Below are 20,678 nucleotides of genomic sequence, written 5' to 3' on the forward strand. Positions count from 1 at the left end.
GATGCTCATTCATAACATATCTTCCATTGCTCTTTTGGTATAGATATGTAAATATACTCTTACATATACGTAGTCTACATTTACAAGTATATATAATAAATAAGAGTGTAAGATATATGTATAAATACATTCTATATTGAAAGAGAAATGAAAGTTGTATATAAGTAGGCTTTAAACGGGAGACATCCATTACACATGCACACACAAATACATATATATTTATAAGGAAAATAGTGATGTGTAATACAACAAACTCCATTTAATAATTCTCTCGCATTGGTTTATAAAATGTAAAAGAACATAGTTAAATGAACAGGAATTGAAAACGCATGATGGATATGTCCCTCATAGCATTTAAATCTCTTCCACTTGATTAAAAATTCCTAGTTCCTCTTCACTGAATTGTTTAGAGTTTTTGAGCAGCCTCTGCCCTGATTAAAACAAATTAGCATCAAAGATCCCCTGTTGAATGAGAAATCATTAATTGAGAAACATGCAATGCTCCTTAATTACCTTTAGAACAGCGAGAGAACAAATAATCTCAGGTTCCAGAGGGGCCTGCCCGCTCTGCGCTGCGGACTCATTTCGTGTAGCTGCTGGAATAAAACTCAAGTTGCAAACACTATTGGGGAATATCAATGCAAGCTTCAGTAAACACACTGTAGATTGTTTATCTAAAATAAAAATATATAGATAACGACTAACAGGAAGAGAGGAACGTTTTATTTTCTCACTTTGTTGAGAGCTTTAAAAGTGTTCTTACATATGCCGATATTGATTGAGAAACGATGTGAGCTGTTCTTTCTGATATAAATTTTAATGCTTTGTGTAAAATATTTTATTTACATAATTACCTGATAAAATTTCAGATACTTCCTCTCTACAGATGAGTAGCTTTATCATTTAACACTGGAGCAGAAAGCACCAAAGTATTAAACTTCACAAAATCCAGCTATAAATGGAAATTCAAACCATGATATGGCAGCTTGTTCATTCATTCCTTTGTACACAGATACAACAATGACAATAGTTTCTTCAGGTCAGTGAAATATGATGTATACCTCCACTTTTGAAATCTAGAAACCATTGAGTAATAACCAATGGAAATAGCATTAGGAAATCAAGTGTTATCGTAATGTAGAGAATATTACCAAAGGCGTATACACAGGGCCATGTACACAGTCTTCTGATGTGACAGTGGTTTGTATGGGACTGGATCTAGGCTCTGAAAACTTTCTCACAAGTGCCCTGGAAGGAAGGAAGCAGTGTCCTCATCTTCCTACATTGGGTAAATAAAGCATGTTGAGGCTTGGTCATTCAGCTAAGGATAGGGTCTTGCTTTTATTCTAGTTTTCCCAGGTCTCCACTTTAACCACTAGATCATATGTCCTCAACAGTCTTTGGAAAAAAAAAATGACAAAATGGATTCAGTTACTTCCATTTCCTTGGATATTTTTGGTTCATTTATAGTTTACACAGACTGGCTCATGTAACATAAAACACAAAACACCCAAACAGTGCTGCCATTTGAGATTGATATTAATGTGGGCAAGACCCAATTTGGGAAATTTGCACTTAATTTTTAGTGACGTGAAGTGACTTGTTTTATGACTGAAATAAAACTTTATACCAACAGTCATAATAGGTCTCAAACTTAGTAGAAGTTATTAATCATTATTCTTTGTCCTATACTCTACATCAAGATCATAAACTTGACATTGCCATAATTTTTGCAAATATTATAAATAATCCCTTAGAGATTAAATTATAAGGGCAATTATCCAGACTACATTAAGAATATGTATACAAAGTAATTTGCCTAAGAAGAGGAAGAAAAGAAGAAAGAAGAAGAAGACGGCGGAGGAGGAAGGGGAGGAGGAGGAGAGGGAGGAGGAGGAGGAGGAGAAGAGGAAGAAGAAGAAGACTATCATTAACTGTATTAATGCAGTATGGAAGGATATAAACATGGTTGTAACGTTTTGATAAAGTAGGAAAATTGTCATTGTTTTTCCTCAAGGGGTTTTGATGAAGGAATATTCTTTCTTTGGACATTGAACTTTAGGACAAATAGTTCGTAATACACTAATGTGCAAAATGTAATTGGTTTATATATATTGCCAAAATAAGAATGACTAATAGAAAGTCTACCACACACAATCCTCGATATGGTTTAGAAAAGGACAGTCTTGTCACTGAACATTGCACGTTATATGTAAAAACAAACAACACATCCGTGTATGCCTTTACGAATATCTAGTTTGTAGAGCTCATCGTAGGCATTGCCTTCAGAGAAGCAACCTGATGCTCCTGGGTAGCTTTCCTTTACAGAAAGGGAAACAAAGCCAACACTGACTGAATGTTTGCACAAGGTCAAATCGGAGCTGACACTTCAGAAATCAGCAAGGAGTGGACATCTCATACTCAGAATTTGTTCCCTCTTCCAAAGAGTTCATCTGCACGTAAATGTTGGGGAGATCATAATCTTTCATTCCCACAAGGCAACAAGCCTCAGATGGACCCAGGGTTCTGACAGGAGGAGGGAATAGTCTTGATACGTAGAATATCCTGTTTGCCATTATCTATTTGTGTTGCGAGGCAGTCCATTTTGGGTTGAAATCAAATTGTTTTAAGCTGAGCTGGTCTTTTTATTGGTATCCTTCCAGCCGGCCTTCCTTTTAAGTGCCATCGTATTTCAAACAAGCTGATCTGAAGGAAAAGACAACGGCTGTCAGCGTGTATCGTCACAAGGGAACAAAGATGCACAAGCTCTATTTTAGGTTATTTATTTATGTTTAAAGCATGGATACAGGTATGAGATGTTCGTTTCCTTCTGGGGAAAAAGAGCTGACCAGTCAGTGAAGGGTCAGGAAAAATGTGTCATGATGGGACAGAAAATCTAACACAATCTGTTAGTATTTGCTGTAGAATTACCATTTAAAGGTGAGGAGGGTAATATGTGAAATACATAGGAGACATTGTAAAAAAAAGAAAAAAACAAACATCCTGATGCACAAATCTGAATCACCAGGTAACATACCATACCATTGGATCCTACTGCAATTTGGTTATTTGGGAACTTTGGCACATATATGTAATTTAGTGTTACCAAAAAGACTTCAAAGGAAAATCATTGCTTGTGACTTTCCTGAATTTAACCTGAACCTTTTCATAGTAAAAGTTGAACACATTTAATTCTGATCTACTTCCATTTCAACATAAACCTATCACAATATCTAGCTGAGGTAGGTGAACAGTTTTATCCCAGTTTACTTATAAATGGTTTAGACAACTGGCCCAAGGCATTAAAAAAAAGAGTAGTGATTTGAGTTTACATTAAAACTCGAATATGTCCCTGCATGGGACTAAGATAACTCGTAACTGGGAAGCACAGAATTTAAGATATCTCTCAGCGACAGGGGCTATAGATGCACAAAGAACTGTTACAAGAATTTGCTCACTAATGCTATTTTCTAGGCGGATTTTCAGGAGCAGGATCTCCTATCTGACCATACACAGAGCCGGTTTAAAGAAGCTTATGCTTAAACAGCTATCTTGCCTGAGTGAAAATTTCACTTCTGCCAAAAATAAGACTGGTGAAACCTTTTGATGGTTAGTAGAAGACAGAGTCTCTGCAGTGATCTTTGAGAGGTTTGCATTCTTGTTCAGTTAGGACTGCTCTACAATGAATCCTAAAGGAGGCAGAATTATTTCCTCGAGGAAGGATGGGAGCCCCGGGAAGCACAGAGGTCTGAAGGCAACCGGAGTTGGGGGGGGTGGGGGCACGATGCAATTTACAAAAGCTTATCCAAAATTATAACGTGGCCTCATATCTGGAAAGCAAAATAGTAATACTTGCTGTTTTCACTTGTAGGGCTGGACAAAGTCAAGTGCAACAAAAACTTGGCTGCCCTGGTTATGGCAGACACCATAATGCTAAACAAACAGAGAAGTCCATTGGATGTGGAGAGGGAGAAAGGGCTTGGGTTATTGCTAAAAGGGTGCCCGCCCCTTCACTTCAACCACTCACAGGTGACTTCTTACAGGAAACTTCTTCAGGGCAGAGAAAGATCAGTTTTGAGCTGAAATCTTTACGTCTCCTGATAGCCACTGACTTACCATCAAAAAAGAAAAAAGCTGAAGAAGACCACGCTCAAGGCTCAGCTGTTCAGAGAAGCTGCTACTTTTTGTTGTAAAAGAAAGAAGCTCCAGGGTCCACTCTGTTATACCCACTTTGGGCATATCTTCATCCGGGCCCATATCAAAGCTTCTCTCTTTTTTTCTAAAGCTTCTGGGAGATGCCAGCCAGGTTGGGCATGTTTCTCAGTCCTCTTCCTTGACCTGACTCCTGGGAGGTGTGATGGAGGGCTGCCTGTGAGGAGACCACCATTCCATCCTCTAGGGCACAAGAGGGGCCCGAGACCCTGAGCCCAAGAGGGGTCACAGACCCTGGGTCCAACTGTGGCTGCTGCAGAGAGAGATCCTTGTTGGCAGCCTCTTCTCAGTAACTCCGGACTGCGGTCCAGCAGGGAAGTGGCCCTAATGTAAAGTGAGGACCCAGATGGCAACATGGGGACAAAACCCAAAGCCTGCCAAAGAGCAAGCAGATTTCTTAGAACACTGCTGAGCTAGGCCACAGCTGTACCAGTTTCAGAACCAGGATGGTTACTGTAAGTAAGAACGATTTTTGTAAACACAGAGCACATGGCCGGGGCGGAGACCCACAGTCATAGCTGGAACTCTGGCCACTGGCTCTCAACCTCTTGTGGGTTTTGCTCCCATTCTCAGCAACATTCAAAGTGTTCCGCATGCCATTCAAAGACGACGTGTAGAAAAGGTCAATGAAAATCAGGAGAAGAGGGGAAAGAGAGAAAAATGTATTTGGAATGGGGAATTCAATAACACAAATTTTATAACCAAGTCTTAGATGACAGAGGGGCATTTTCAGGTGTTGAGAGCTTTTACCTGTTGTGATTTTGGAAGGGTAAAAATAAAAATAACAAAACCGTAGTTAGCAGTGGGGGTTGGAAGATCCAGTGTTTTTATTTCAGTAATTAAACTCTTGATTAATAATAGCACACTGCAGCATAAAATGTTGACTTTTTAAAGCAGGTTTGAACTTTTACACAATCTGTTTTAACATTGGCATGCACATGTGTATACATATATGCTGATATGGTTATAAGTCTTAATTTTAAAAATTTGATAAAACTACACTGTTAAATGTACACTATACTGAAAACACTGCTGTAACACCAACCAGATGGCTTGTATTCCCTGGAAAATTATTGAAAGCATTTTGAACTAGAGTGATAACTTCGTTATTTAAAGAAATTCTTCTAACTGTAGATAAAGGCAACTCTTTGGCCCAGTGCAGTGTTTTCCTAATTCGCCTAATGGTAAGAATCACTGAGGTGCTTATTAAGCATATGAATCTCCAGGGTCTAATCCAGTCCTTCTGAGTCTTGATCTCTTGAGGCAAAAGTAGGAATCTGTACGAACCCAGGTAGTTCTTATGATCAAGTGAGTTCCAAAGTCACTCTAGTAACATGACAAATGGGCTTTGGAAGTGGATTTTTCCTTAAGTGTATGCGGGAGAATTAGTTCATCTGATCCGTTTTCATTTTTCCAAACCTTTTATATAAAACACTCTTCAAATCATAGTTTTATGTTTAGTGATAAAAAGAGGTACGATGTATGCCAACCAAATGTAAGGATTGGTTTCTTCTTGCCTAATTTGAATGTGAAAGTGACAATGAATGTTCCTGTCTAAATGCTCTATTAAAGCTATATATATTTTGGAAGAGCCAAAGCCTCTAATGATTCAAATATCAAAGTAGCTTTTTTTGGAAATCTCTATATCCTCGAAATATAGGAACTTGCTCAAGATTTTTATGCAACTTTCACCTGCAAAACCCTACTTGACTTTCAGTTATGGTAAAAAGATGGTTGAAAAATTAATAGATGGATTCATAAAACGGTTGAAAACCAGTGGCCTGGTGGCCCCGTGATGGCCCATCCCAGCTACTCAGCGTGGAGGGCCTGCTGTGGGAGTTTGATGCCTATTACCTTCTGGGCTCACAGTGGGTCGGCAAGGTGGGCACCACCTTCCCTCACAGATGGAATGTCTGAGGCTTCCGAAGAGCAAAACTTGCCCAGCACGACACAGCTCAAAGCTGATGCCAGCATCTGTTCTTGGGCCCGTCTGCCAGTCTATACTCTAAATGACTGCAACAGGACTCCAGCTGTACAGTCACTTCTGCATGACAGAACTTCCCTCCCCACCCCCCCCCCAATGAGATATTGGGAAGTACAGCAAGTATTGATTCCACACTGAAATATGTCCTATTTGAAGTCTTCCTACTGAACATAACACAATAGTATGTGGCATACTCTTTCCTTCTCCGTGTATTACTAAAACAAATTTCAATTTCAAAGCAATTAGGAAAACCCAATCCTCTTAAAATTTATTACATCAATCTGTAAGCACATGCATCCCTTTAAACAAGAATTCTCTGGTTGTCCAAATATCGTCCCCAGGTCAATTTTAAAAATGCTGTTCTATTTAACAAAACCTTTTTCCTACTTGGAAGAATAAGAAATCCTAAAATCTAAAGGACCCTTCAAAGTTATTCTAAATGGAAAGGTACCAAATTCCATTAAGATAAAGTTTTGAAGAGAATCAGTTATTTAAGTATAAACTGCTAGAAGAGTATCTGCATATACTTGTGAATTGATTTTAAAAACTTAAAAAAAAAAGGTAGCATCTAAATTTAAAGTGTTTGGGATGTGGGGACAAAAAATTGTGACACAAATACAAAGTGATAATCCCTAAGGTCTTTTCAATCCACTTTACCTGAGGGTGAAGAATTTTGCTGCCAGTAAAAAGCTTTGATACGTTGAGAAGATATTGTAAAAGTAGTCACGGAGGTAGCAATATTTGGCCCAGAAAGATATAGTATGACTTTAACTTCACATTGCATTATGTCCCGTAACTCTCTAAAATTCAAATTTTCAAGTTTTAGGAACCCAGTGGGATTGGAGGTGGATACAGCTTGGCAATTCTTTCTTTGTAACACTGTTTGCTTGGCCTCTCTAAATGGACAGCTGAAATAGATTTTATATATGTTTTTGTGTTTTGTTACATAAGCTTTCTCTCATACAACTGTTAGAGAATTAAACAAATCGGGCATTTTATTTTTAAATGGTTATATTTTTGTAGTCACCAGTTTTGCCAATTTATTTTTCCAGGAGAAAAAGCAACATTTTAAGGGTCCAAAAAGAAGCTAATAAAATTACTTGTTCGTTTTTCTAGGAGACGTTTACAAACTTTCCTTGCCTTTTTTTTTTTTTTTGAGAGATAAAATATCACAGGGAGGCAAAAACAACCAGCTTCACTGCCACCCCCTCTCCCAAAAAAATCCACAGGCTATAGATAAAATTACTCTAAGAATTAGTCTTATTTTTAACGCATAGAAAATAGCAAAATTATCATGCCAACATAAAGAATATATACTATAATTCATAAATGTCTAATTATCAAAACAGTGATAGGCATGGTTAGATGCAACCTAGCAATCTTATATACGATGCAACTACCTATTGTATGGTCATTCCTGTTATATATTACATTCGATCCTCATCAAATTAAGCTGACTATGTATAATGGTATTATGAAATAAACATTGAATATCACAATAGGGTCATATTCCGCTACTGTACAACCACAGCATGCAAGTAACTATGCATTAGCTGTAAACAGTAAAGTGTCATTACCTTCCAGAAATCCAAAGAACATGAAAAGTACATATATAGTACTAAACATCAATTATGTGTAAATGGCTTTCATATTGAACAAAACTATGTTGTATAAAGCAGCTTTGGGTCTCTCTGTCACTGCTTTCTACACATATCCTGTAGTCACCCTGACTACAGTTAAGAAACTGTTAATTCCAAACAAGGTCTGGTTAATGCTACTGAGTTCTAGTGAACTATAGTCAAAATTAGGACACAAATAAATCTATGTTCCAGTGTGAAGGCTGTTCTATACCATTTTTGCTTTCTGCCATAACTCACATGTTTGAATCATGAAGAATATGCTAAATGTGGGCATTGATGAACTTATTTTTTAAACTAGAAACTTGCTCTCATGACACCAATGTGTTTATGTTAGAAATAAGAATACTGTAGATGCTTGCCAACAAATTCTTGTCCCTACTTGTAGTCTAAGTGAATAGTTGGCAAGGAGGACCCTGGATCATGTGAAAACTTTGGAGGGGTCACCTCTAAAATACTTCCATAATATTTGTAAAAGGTAGATAAAATCGAGCAGCTAGGAGAGGAAGGCCAACCAAAGCTGATCCATTCTTACAAAAATGCAGATGAATCATTTAGGTCTGATCCAATGCTCCTAAGCAATTAAAAAAAATTACCATACTAGAGCTGAAGCTTGCACACTGTAAAATAACTATTTCAGCTCTCTTCAGGTTTGGTATTACAGGGTTTTTGGCAGGAGGGAAAAAATTGATTGCTGGACAGGCTTTTCCATGCTCTATCAGCTCTGATAATGAGTGAGGCAGTTGGCGTGGATGACAGGAATGTCCTTTTCACTTGGAATTCTAATAAAACCTCCTGTGAAGTTGCATTTACCATCCATCCAAATGGTCTCATTTTGGTCTGTGTTCCAGTTAGGTGGGAAACTGTCCCATTCTCAAACTGAGTTCGGACATGATATGGTCATGTGGAATATTTAAATACATTACCTACATCCCGCTAAATCAAAATCTTGCTTTTACATTTACAGTGAGATAAAACAGCATTTAAAGCCATTGCGATTTGTTCATTTCGTGTTCATATAGAAGTGATTTAAGTTTGCTTATGAGGCAAAAATTGTACAATTCTCATCACTCAGGCATTATAAAATGTCTTTCTTTAAAGTCCTAGGATATAAACAGTTTGGTTTATAGGAATCACATATTTTCCATCTGCATTAAGAAACAATATACATCTTTTTCTGGAGTATTTAAATGTTATCTATGATAAGCCTAGGAGAGTCGTAAAAACTGACTTTGTCGCCCCTCAGTACTGTCACTTTCATAAAAGTCACGGACATTCTCTGGCCACTTGAGTCATCGCCCATTTGGAGGGAAGTGTACTTGAGCTCTGGAACTATACACAGGTTTGCCTCCATAAAAACTGAGGCCATAGACCAGCCTGAATGGAAGTCATTTACAAAATCAAACACGTCGGAATATCCAGGAGTCGTTTCTGTTTCTCAGACACAAGTTCCTTGACGTGTTGAGAGGTGGTGTTTTCGATTTCGGACTCCTGAAGTCTTGTCTTTACTGTCGGAAGGCTTCTGTTGTGAAATATCTATTAGGGCACTGGCAATTGCGAGGCCTGGAAGAAAAGGTGAAAATCAGTCAACTACGTGGCTAGACCTTTCCGGGATAGTGACAGTGGTGTCTTAGCACCCTATTTTCATTGTTTTATATTTAGTCATCAAATATTTAGCTGTTTATTGGAAGTTATTACGTACCGTGCCCTTCACTTAAAATGTTCTTCAACCTAGACACATGAACTTCACACATGAAGAAGAACAAGGATCTAACAAAGTTAACTGACTTTGACTTTGGATAATTAAATTCAGTATGTGACAAAAATATCACAAGCAGCCATGGATGTAACTCCACACCTTAGTTCCCGTGTCTGAACACAAGTTTGTACTAGATGTACGAAGAATTTTCAGTGTTACTGTTGTTTTTGTGTGTGTAGAATAAAAACCATTGTGCTAAGATTTTTTTTTTTAATTTTGAGCAGTTTTAGGTTTAAAGAAAAATTGAGCCAGTATTGATACATGACTATCAACCAGTCTATAGTTTACATTAGGATTCGCTTTTTGTATTGTACATTCTATGGGGTTTGACAAATGCATAATGTCATGTATTCCCCATTTCAGTATCATACAGAATAATTTCACTACCCTAAAAATCCCCTGTACTTTACCAGTTTATCTCTCTCTTTCCCCTGAGCCTCTGGTAATCACTAACCTTTTTTTAATGTCTCTATTGTTTTGCCTTTTCTGGGGTATCATATAGTTTCAATCATATCTTTTCTGGTTCAGTGGCTCATTTTTTTTTATCACTGAATAATATTCATTCATCCATACATTGTATGGATGTACCACGGTTTGTTTACCCAAGATGAAGGACATCTTGACTGCTTCCGATTTTTGGCAAATATAAATAAAGTAGCCATAAATACCTACGTGCAATTTTTTTATGTAGAAGTAAGTTAACAATTCATAAATACCTAGGAGCATGATCATTGGATCACATGGTAAGTCTGGCTTGTAGCTTTGAAAGAAACTTCCTGTTTTCCAAAGCGGCTCTGCCATTTTGTATTCCCACCACCAATGAATGAGAGTTCTTATTGTACTACATCTCTGTCAGCATTTGGTATTGTTGGTGTTTGGGATTTTGGCCATTCTAATACGTGTAACTGTATCTCATGGTTGTTTTAATTTTCAATTCTGTAAAAACATATGCTGTTAAGCATTTTTTTCATATGCTTATTTGTCAGATGCATATTTTTTTGGTGAGGTATCTGTTCAGATCTTTTGCCCAGTTTTAATTGAGCTTTTTGTTTTCCTATTGTTGAGTTTTAAGATTTCATTTATATTTTAGATAGCAGCAATTCATCATATATGTGTTTTGCAAATATTTTCTCCAGATCTGTGGCCTGTCGTTCATTCTCTTTTTTTTCAAGTGCTTTTAAGAAGAAAGCACCCAGGCAGAATTATGTTATGCACAAGCAGACATGGAAGAGACAACTTGATATTTTGTACACATAAGAAAACAATCTTGAGTATGATCAGCAGACTATTAACACAAAAGTAAGTCTCTAGCTATCACAGGTAATTGAAAGAATTCTGTTTTGCGACATCATGTAGTCTCCTGATTGAGGAGAACATTTGGTAATATGTTGATGGATAGTAAATGCCTTCTAAACTTGTAAAAGCAATGGCTCCACCAGATACCCTGGTTTATCATAGCTACGCATGAATCATTTTAGTTTCTGTTGAGTCCCATATAATTCTTGAGTAAAACAAAATGTGCCAAGTCACCATACTAAACCAAGAGAACAGGCTGCTTGCTTTAAAGAGGTCACTAAAGGACTTTTGGTTCATTTTCCTGTCTCCAGGGTCTTGAAGACCTGACACTGAGTAGAGCTGAACCAAACCCTGAGCCCTCACAGGCATCTCCTCTATGTGATGCTCTTAGAGAAAGGCCTCACTTTGGATCTTAAGCTATGTAAGATGTCACTGAATTGTTTTACTCCTTGTGGGTCAATCTATTCTAGGTAAGCCTCAACTCTGACCTGGCAAGGATAGAATTCCAGAGGCTTATGAATGGAAAGAAATGCCAAGGGAAACAGACACTGTAAGGGGAGGGTCCACTAGCCTAGGGCAGTATTGTAGAAGTCAAAGGAGGACAGGGTTCAAGGAGTCTGCAGAGGGACCAAATGGGCCAGCAGTGAGGCTGGATGTGGAGTCCATTCGATTTCCTCAAAGAAGATTTTGATGATCTTTGAGTCATGTCCATACCTAACTGAGGAAGGGAGTCCACAAGTTAAGCGGGGAATGGGATGAGAGGAAATGTGGCAGTGCATGGAAGAGTCCCACGCTCAAGCCATTTGGCAATAAGGGAACTGGTGCACAGGGGAAGCAACAGGTCAGATGAAATCTGTGACTACATAGAATTATCCGAGTACATATATATTTTTAAATGTTTATTTATTTTGAGAGAGAGAGAGAGAGAGCATGCATGCAAGTGGGGGAGGAGAAGAGAGAGAGAGAGACAGAGGGAGGGAGGGGGAGAGAATCCCAAGTAGGCTGTCAGCATGGAGCCTGATGTGGGGCTCGATCTCATGAACTGTGAGATCATGACCTGAGCCAAAATCAAGAGTTGGATGCTCAACTGACCGAGTCACCCAGGCGCCCCTGCATATATTTTTTTAAAGGGAAAAAAGAGTTTTAGGTACTTTCCAAAACAGAAGAGAAGGTATTTGTAGAGAAGGAGAAATTAATGGTGCTGGGGAGGGAAGGGACTAAAAAGTTACAGTAATCACGGGCTAGGCTGACAATCTCCAATATTTAGTTTTTCAGGGTTGCTGTTAAAGAACCTGCTCTTTCAGGATAATAAACAATTACTCAAACTTCTTAGAGGTAATGCAAGTTCAAAGGTTCAAAGTTTAAATAAAAATCGCTTTCTTGACCTTGGAAGAGCACAGATGGACTTCTGAAGTGGCCAACAAAGACGTTTTAACCACTTATTCTGCTGTAGGAAACAGTTATTTTGTTATTTCTTCAGGAGAGAAAGCTGAAGCACATGTTTTCTTTTAAAAAAAGAATCACGGAGCAGGGTTGTGCTAACTGAAAGTTCGGTTCAGGCAGACCTCAAGTTTCTGCAGATCTCTTGGCACACTTCGGTCATAATTCACAACCTTCTGTTATTTCATTCCTGGCACCATCTTATGCAGAGACAGCCAAATATGACAAAGAATGTATGTCTCCTTTAATGTAGACGGAGACCACTTACACTAATTTCAATGATCACAGCATCTCAATACGAAATCGTGTTATTCATTAAACCACTGCATGACCCAGTCCAAAAGAGCCCTGAAAAACAATACTTTTCCATTTACACGTGGCTGCAAATGCTGCTTCCTTACAGAAGATACATTCCAGGAGAGAAGTAAACAGTGTGAGTTGCCAAAACAGGAAATTCTATGCTAATCCGAAACTGTCACTGTACCTTTGTATTTCAGGGTATTTGCAGTCCAAAGCCTAATTAAAGTAGTGTCTCTCATAAATATCCTGGGTTTGCTAATGATTTGTAAGCTTGGAAACACATTCAGCTGGAAATAATAAATCATAAGCCACGTTTCAGTGCTTAAGTTACAAATAAAATTGCAAATCATGCTTATGTTTAATTTGACAAATTTTTGTTCTTTCCTATGAAAATGGAACAATCAACTGCATTTACAGATCCTGCATAAATGGCAATGTGCGTGCAAGAAACCCTGGACTCCTGGAGGCAGTGACGTTTGGGCGTCCACCACATGTGCTCACCGAGGACACTCTGAGGGCCACCGCCCAGCTCTCATCCTCCTGATGGGCCAAACGATGTTTTCGTTTAGATGTAAGCTTGAGTCCTTTACAGGACTACACAGCTTGTGGCACACCATGAGTTATTCTTTTTTATAATACTGTAATTTAATTCTGAACAGCATAATAATCATAATAACTGCATGCATATATGTTTAAGTGTCGAATTATTGGGGATAGGTGTTTATTACTGATTTTGCATTTCTGCATATTTTAATATATGGAGAACTCTAAAATAACAACAACCACCCAGAAATTGCTAGATCCTCAGTCAACCTACAAGAGGCCCTGGACACAAGAATAAACTGTTCCTGAGGTTTCTAGTGTGTGGAAGATGCTTTAAAAGAAGATAAAGTTCTATCATTGTCCTTCAATACACTTTATTGTAGGGAATTTTTTTTAATGTTTATTTTTGAGAGAGAGAGGGAGACACAGAATCTGAAGCAGGCTCCAGGTTCTGAGCTATCAGCACAGAGTCTGATGCAGGGCTCGAACCCACGGACCGTGAGATCATGACCTGAGAAGTCCGACACTTAACCGGCTGAGCCACCCAGGCGCACCTGTAGGGCGTCTTAATTGATTACAAAAAAAAAAAAAAAGTTTTCAGTAGCTCTTTAAAAAAAAACAACAAAAACAATATGACTCCTCCCCGCATGTAACATGTACGTGCTGGTGAGAGACTGAACCTATAAATAGACAATGGCCAGACCGTAAGATAAAAACAGAACTCTGGCCCTCAAACTGCAGCAACCTGCAAGCACACCCTTATCTGCAACAACCGGACTAGGAAGCCAGCCCGCCGTGCGATGGCAAGTCAGACCCCTATGTCTAGTAACAATCTAGGAAGTCAAACAATTACCCTATAACAACGGGCCCCACCTACCCAACTTGATTAATAACTCACAACTTCCCTAATTTTTGTCCCTGCTTCCAAATAAAGACCAATCAGAAAAAGGCAACTATGCACCTCTAACCAATCACATAGCACATCCGTTTCCAGTTAACCTGCCTCCGGCTTTCCGGTGCCCATTGCTTCCCATCAGGGCGCGCTTGAAGCCTTCTCTTTTTTCCACCATAAAAGATTCCCATTTGCCTATTTTTAAGGGTCTGCCAAAATGCAAGCGAGCAATGGTGGATGACTGACTCCCTTCCTGTAGCGAGTTCTGAGTAAATAGCCTCACTTGCTATTTGGTTGGTCTTGGCTTGTTTTCACGCTGGTGATGAAGAGACAAAAAGGTAGCTTGAGATCTTTCCTGGATTTTTTTTTTTTTAACAAGCATCAATAAAACAACAACAACTTAAAAATAAGTTATCCATGTTGCCCTTCGAGGCAAACACTTTCTCCCGTTTAGATTCCCCTGGGAATTTTTTCCCCCCCAGGGAGAGGTTTTCTGGTGATGCCCTCTCGCTCCCGGTGCCATAGGAGGAAGCCCTTCCTGCAGTGGGATGCGATGCAGTGGCACAGGCTGCCTGCGGTTTGCGTTCCATTAAAATCAGGTCACTCCAGAAGATCATTTTTCAAAACGTCACACAAATCATCTGATGAAATCCACTTACTGTGTTCTCTAGACCTAGCACAGTTCCTTGTTATCAAAGCAATACAATTAACTGGGGGAACAATTCATTATTTTAGACTGGTGGTCTAAAGGAATTTCATTTACCATGTCAAGATGATGCACAGACACTGCAGGCTAGCAGAATTTACATCAAAATATGCCCATAGACTCAATAAAAATGCTGGGGTTTAAATATTTATTATAAACTTTACCTTTTTGCACTTTGAGTTCTTAAACACCAGACACTATGACATTTAGATTATTTAAATATGAATTATAAACCTCATAAGAAAGAAGGTACCATCTTCTGTTTCCTGTCCCGTTTGCTATGGCCTTGTGGTTTTTCAAACTAGCTCCTGCTAACGTGGAACATCACCCGTGGCTGCTCTGGATGACAGGGCAGGGCAAGCTACGAAGGAGGCAGACTCCTTTGGGGCCATGTAGATTTCCCTCAGAACAGGGGCACAAGTTAGTAGTTACTGATTTGGATGCCAAGAGCTACCACAGGTATTTGGTAAATAAGCAGAAGATATACCCAAATCAGACCTTTCCTCGGACTCTCAGAGAAAAACAATAACAACGACTTTTTTTTTCTATAATTAAGAATTAAGGCTCTCAATAAACATGTGCAGACATGCCCTACAAAGAAAGCAATACAAATGACTAACAGCTAAATATTTAAATGGTAAATATATCTTTTCAAACCACTAAATTTGCAATGAAAACCACCAAGGAGAAACATCAGGCAGGAATCGAGTTGTCTTTAGTAAAACTCTAGTTTTTCCTAATGGAAGGGAAATGGTATTAGTAGACTCCAGCAGTAACAATCTAATCATAAAATTACTGATGTGTGTTTTTTTACAATTATGCGGAACAATTAATAAGTACAGTAATAAACTACTGCACATCAAGTGAAATTGCCTTGGAAAGAACGTTCTCACTTTATACACAAACATAGCACTTCCATTTTACATTTGAACAAAGCCTCAGAAAAGTCATTCATTTTGAAATGTTCTCCTCCCAAGTCTGTGTAAAAGCAGGCACCACTATATATTTTAATTTTCCAGGAAAACAGCTTCATTAGGCGTGAAAGGTTAATTGCAGGTTTAAGTGGAGCTCAGGGAATGGTGCAAGGTCTGCAGTGAATTGCACAGTCTGCTTCGGGATGACCTAAATGAGTGCTGTAAACTGTTTGCCCTGCTGAAATGTTTTACTACCTCATTTACTATCTGTCTTCTTTTACGGCTTGTATTTGTAGTTCTTCTAAACCTTTAATGGCTACAGTTTTATTTCACTGTAATCAGATTTAAATGGAAATACCATGCTGGGATGTTTAAATGTTTTCCCTCTGATTGTATACAGCTACATGCTACTGATCAGAGTCTTGGCTATCCTTCACATGATTAAGAAAGTGACTTTGGGAAACTTTGATGTTGCATTGACGCTAGCTATTGTGCAGACTTCATTTAACATTCGGCGTGGCCACCCTTGCCAAGATGCAAGTGGGGCTGGATGCATAATTAGAAAATATGCATTTCCACTTTAATTGATCTGTTGGAAGGCCAGTGCAACTGAAGTCATTATTAGGCAAAACTCCAAAGGTTACACTGTTGAACCAAAATTGAAACACTTCAAGTACTGAAAACATTGGAATGACAAATGGACTAGTCATATTTGTCTGAAGAGTTTAAAGAAATGTTTCCCTTCACCTACTAAAAACCAGTGGCAACTAGAGATGCCAATACTTAAAGACAAATTGTTAACTACATTCTGGTTATACGATTTTGTTTGGCCTTTAGCACATCATAATGTTGTAAAATTTCACTTAAAGACACATGGTACGAGTTTTACGAAATGTAATCCTACTGCTAACACCACAGATGCCACCTTCTATAACATTGCCAAGCATTCCCTAAATTGTTTATGGACTGTTTTCTGATTGGTAAGAGTATGCTGAGTAAATCATGGACGTTATTGTCTCAAGTCATTGTGTAATGCAAATCCTCATGCTTCTCAACAAGTAAAGCTTCTTTTAGATCTTATCAGTTCAAATTTTAATTACCTAGTAAAAATCTTATTAATTCATTTAAAATATTTTGTGATTTTTTTTTTTTTTAGAGGCACAAACATTATACGCATCAGCCTTGCAGCTACCCTTTCACATTGTTAAGTAATGTTAAGTACTTTCCAACTGAGAATTCCCTCATCCTAAGCCAACTGGGGAAATATTTTCTAGCAATTTCTTCCTTCAATTAAAAAAAATCTGATATATGATAATTCTTAATTTTAAGCCCCAATCATCTTCAAATTAATTAAAGTGCTTACTGATCACTGGAAAAATCAAACTATGGCAGTTTTGTAATAATGGTAATATTTTATTTTCCACTAGGGAGAGACATTGAATTTTAGCGTTTCTAGTAGTAAAATGTCATTGTTTGCTTTAAATTAAATGAGATTATATGTGAAAATACTTTGTAAAGTGTTATAAAAAGATAGTTAATAATTTCAATAGTAAATCAGCTACTACTACTACTAGTAAGAAATCACAATCAAATTACAAATGTCCAAAAACTCCAAAGTATCAAGAAAGTGAAGAGCAAATCATTTCATTCAACTATAATTTCTTGAGTGCCTACTATATGCCAGGCAATGCTCTGAGTCTCTAAGAATTTAGCAATTGATGAGACAGAAAATACATAAAAGATTCTATATTCCATGGAGCTTCCATTATGGGGGATCAAACTCATGTATTTTTTTTGACTGAGTTATTGCAAAGATTAAATGTGAAGGGCTTAGGAAAGTGCCTGACACATAAGATCTCAAAAATGTCAATCATCATCATCATCATCATCAAGTGAGAAGTTTGAAGTCAACTAGGAAGCAGTTGACAAAACACTGGGAACCCAAGACTTTGTTGGGGTGTCTGGGTGGCTCAGCCGGTTGGGCATTTGACTTGATTTGGACTCAGGTCATGATTTCATGGTTTGGGTTGCTCTCTCTCCTTCTTTCTCTGCCTCTCCCTCATTCATGTTTGCTCTCTCTCAAAATAAATAAATAAATAAATAAATAAATAAATAAATAAATATTAAAAAAAAGGCTTTGCCTCTATCCATTAATAGCATTCACTCACTCATTCATTCATTCAACAACGAGTATGTTTACTGTGTGGAATGCCAAATAAAGAACAAAATTTGATGGAAAGGTGGACTCAAAGACTCACAGATAGCATCAGTATAGAACAACATTGCCAGTGAGGTGGTACTATGTTTAGTCCTCAAACCAGAATTATTCTGATACCTTGGAAAATAAAATTGAGAATTTGCTTATAGATGTAGAGATGACTTATATGTGTGGCCCATTCATCAGAGAATATGATAACAATTGAAAATGATAATGGCAAAATAGAGGAATGACAACACTGAATAGTGAAAGCATTGTTTACATTAATATTGCTTGTATTATTGGACATACTACTAACAATGAACTTCTCCCTACTTTTTAGAGTTAATAAATGCTTTTACATTGAGTATCTAGGTTGTTTCTCAAGACTATTCTGCTGAAGTGTGTCCAGAAGCTCTTTGTTTAAAAAAATGTTTATTTATTTTGAGAGAGAGAGAGAGAGAGAGAGAGCGAGAGCAAGTACATGAACCGAGGAGGGGCAGAGGGAAAGAGAAAGAGAGAGAATCCCAAGCAGGTTCTGCACTGTCAGTGTAGAGCCAGATGCACAGCTTGATCTCACATGACATCATGCCCTGGGCCAAAATCAAGAGTTGGATGCTTAGCCAACTGAGCCACCCAGATGTCCCAGAAACTTCTTTTTATCTATGCTTCCCCAATGGCCCAAATGAGGCACAGAGCGATGAAGTGACTAGTTCAGGCTCACACAGTTAGTGGTAGTAGTGGGACCTGAGACCAAGCCTCCCAATTCTTTGACTTGAATTCTACTCAGTTTATACCATTAGAAGGAAATTTCTACTTTAGTATAAATGAGTAATGATTTTGAACCAAATGGGGGGAAAAAAACCTAATTCAAAAATTGCTAGGGGTGTGAAATCAGTTAAGATCAAAGGCTTTAATTAATGCTGATGGTAATAAAAATAATAATAAAAAAAACCCTATTCTGTTAACATTGACTGAATGCTTACTCTATGCCAGGCATTGCCCTCAGCACATGATGTGCATTGTTTTACCCATTTATGTAGATAGGAGTGGACGACAACACAGGTTAAATCAACAAACATGTGTTGAGGGTATATTACAGCTAGTGTGGTTGAGGGTGGTTGTCAAAGAGTCATTATCAAACAGCATCAAGCTCGGCAACCATGCAAGAGCTCCCACATTTGCTAATAATCACACCGAGACAAATTCTATGAAGTAGGCCCAAGGCACGAGGGGAAAAAAGTCAAGAGGAGACTTCCTGGGGGCGGGGTGGGGGGTGGAGATCAAAGATTCCCAGGGGAGGTGGTTTCTGAGCTGAGGTTTGAAAGACAAGAAAGAACTACTCACAAGAAGAGCACAGGCATGAGCAGTGTGGCGTATTCTGGCTGGAGGGAACTAGAACTTCACCAGCATGGAGAGCAAGGGCATTTGCAACTTCAGGACATTTGCTACGAGTGTACCGCAGGTTCAAAAGGGAGACTAGTGAGAAAGAAGGGAGTGGGAAGCATAAGGGGGTCCGTGAGACAGCCCTAGGTACCAAACTTGGAAACAGATGTTTAATCTGCAAGACATAAAAAGCCTTGAAATGATTTTAAGGCGTGGAGAGGCATAGCCAGATCGTTACTTCAAAGAGACACCCCTCGCGGTAGCACAGACGGATGGGAGTTGGGGACAAGGCTATGATTATTGAAACCAGACAGGAAAATGGCAGTAGAGAGAGAGATAAAGAATGAACAGGACAGATGTTTTAGGAGAGACTAATATGGGAGATGAAAATAGGGAGGAATCTAGAACAACTCCCAGCTTTCTGGCTTGAGAGAGAGCGTGGCCAGTGCATACTTGAGTGGCCAAGTGCATACCAATTCTACTCACTGGTATATGAAGGAGGAACAGTATATCCAAGGAAGGTGGTGGCTAATTTGTTCAGTTCTAGACCTACTGAGATTGGATGACCCGTGGGACACCATAGTGGAGATATCTAGCTAGAAATGCAGGTGGGAAGCTCAGGAATAAAGTCTAGCCCTGAGATACCCAGGGTTTTTACACGGATGGCATCTTAAGACTTTGTTAGTATAGGTAACAGCTGTTACAATAAAGCCTCAAATATCAGCAGGTGAACACGATAGTTCATTTCTCACTATGTAAAATCCAATCCTGAGGTGTCAGGACACATGTGGGGGAAGGAGGAGGTAGTGAATGCAGCATCTGCTCTATGTAGTTACTCAGGGACCAAGGCTGATGGGGATTCTGCCATCTTCAGTCAGGGGTTTCCATGGTTGCCTTGAGCATTGACATCTAGGTGGCAGGTGGGAGACAAGAGGGTAGGAAAGCTCATGACACTCTGCCTCAATGCCATTTGCAAGTACTATTCCCCAGGGAGGGAGGTGCAGATCCCTGCCACCGGGGTGGATAAGTCTGCCCTTGGTAGAAAGAACGGGGTAAGAAGGAGGGGGGACCGAGAGGAGAGCACTGGCAATGGAGGAGAGGAGCCCATGAGAAGACAGTATATCCGGAGAGGTAAGAGGAAGGCAGGACAGAGACTGTCCACAGACTCTGTAAGAAAACTAGCCAGAGACTAGTTATAACCTGTGCATGCTGTGTCTGTTTGCAACAAATAGCCAAAAACTTCCATGACAACGATAAGCCAGCTGAGTTTGTGGCTTCCAAGACTTTCTTGATCTGAAATTCAGAATGTCCCTTGAGAGGTTTCTCTTGGAAGGAAGTTGGAGTAGGTGGTTCCTAAGGTCACTCAGGCTCTACAAATTTATGACTGCAGCTGCCTTTCTTGAGTGGGCCAA

At 38.8% G+C, this 20,678-nt stretch overlaps 1 protein-coding gene across 1 annotated transcript in view; it reads right to left on the reverse strand.

Moving 5' to 3' along the window:
- Positions 1-5,021: 5,021 nt before the first annotated feature.
- The window catches only part of ATRNL1 (attractin like 1), a 789,020-nt gene continuing 773,363 nt past the window's right edge, over positions 5,022-20,678 (reverse strand). The window contains exon 30 of the mRNA XM_030334763.1: positions 5,022-9,396. Coding sequence (XP_030190623.1) covers positions 9,272-9,396 — 125 coding nt within the window. The 3' untranslated portion in view covers positions 5,022-9,271. The remainder of the gene's footprint in view (positions 9,397-20,678) is intronic.

The sequence above is a fragment of the Lynx canadensis genome, chromosome D2 (genome assembly GCF_007474595.2).
Source record: "Lynx canadensis isolate LIC74 chromosome D2, mLynCan4.pri.v2, whole genome shotgun sequence".
NCBI lineage: Eukaryota > Metazoa > Chordata > Mammalia > Carnivora > Felidae > Lynx > Lynx canadensis.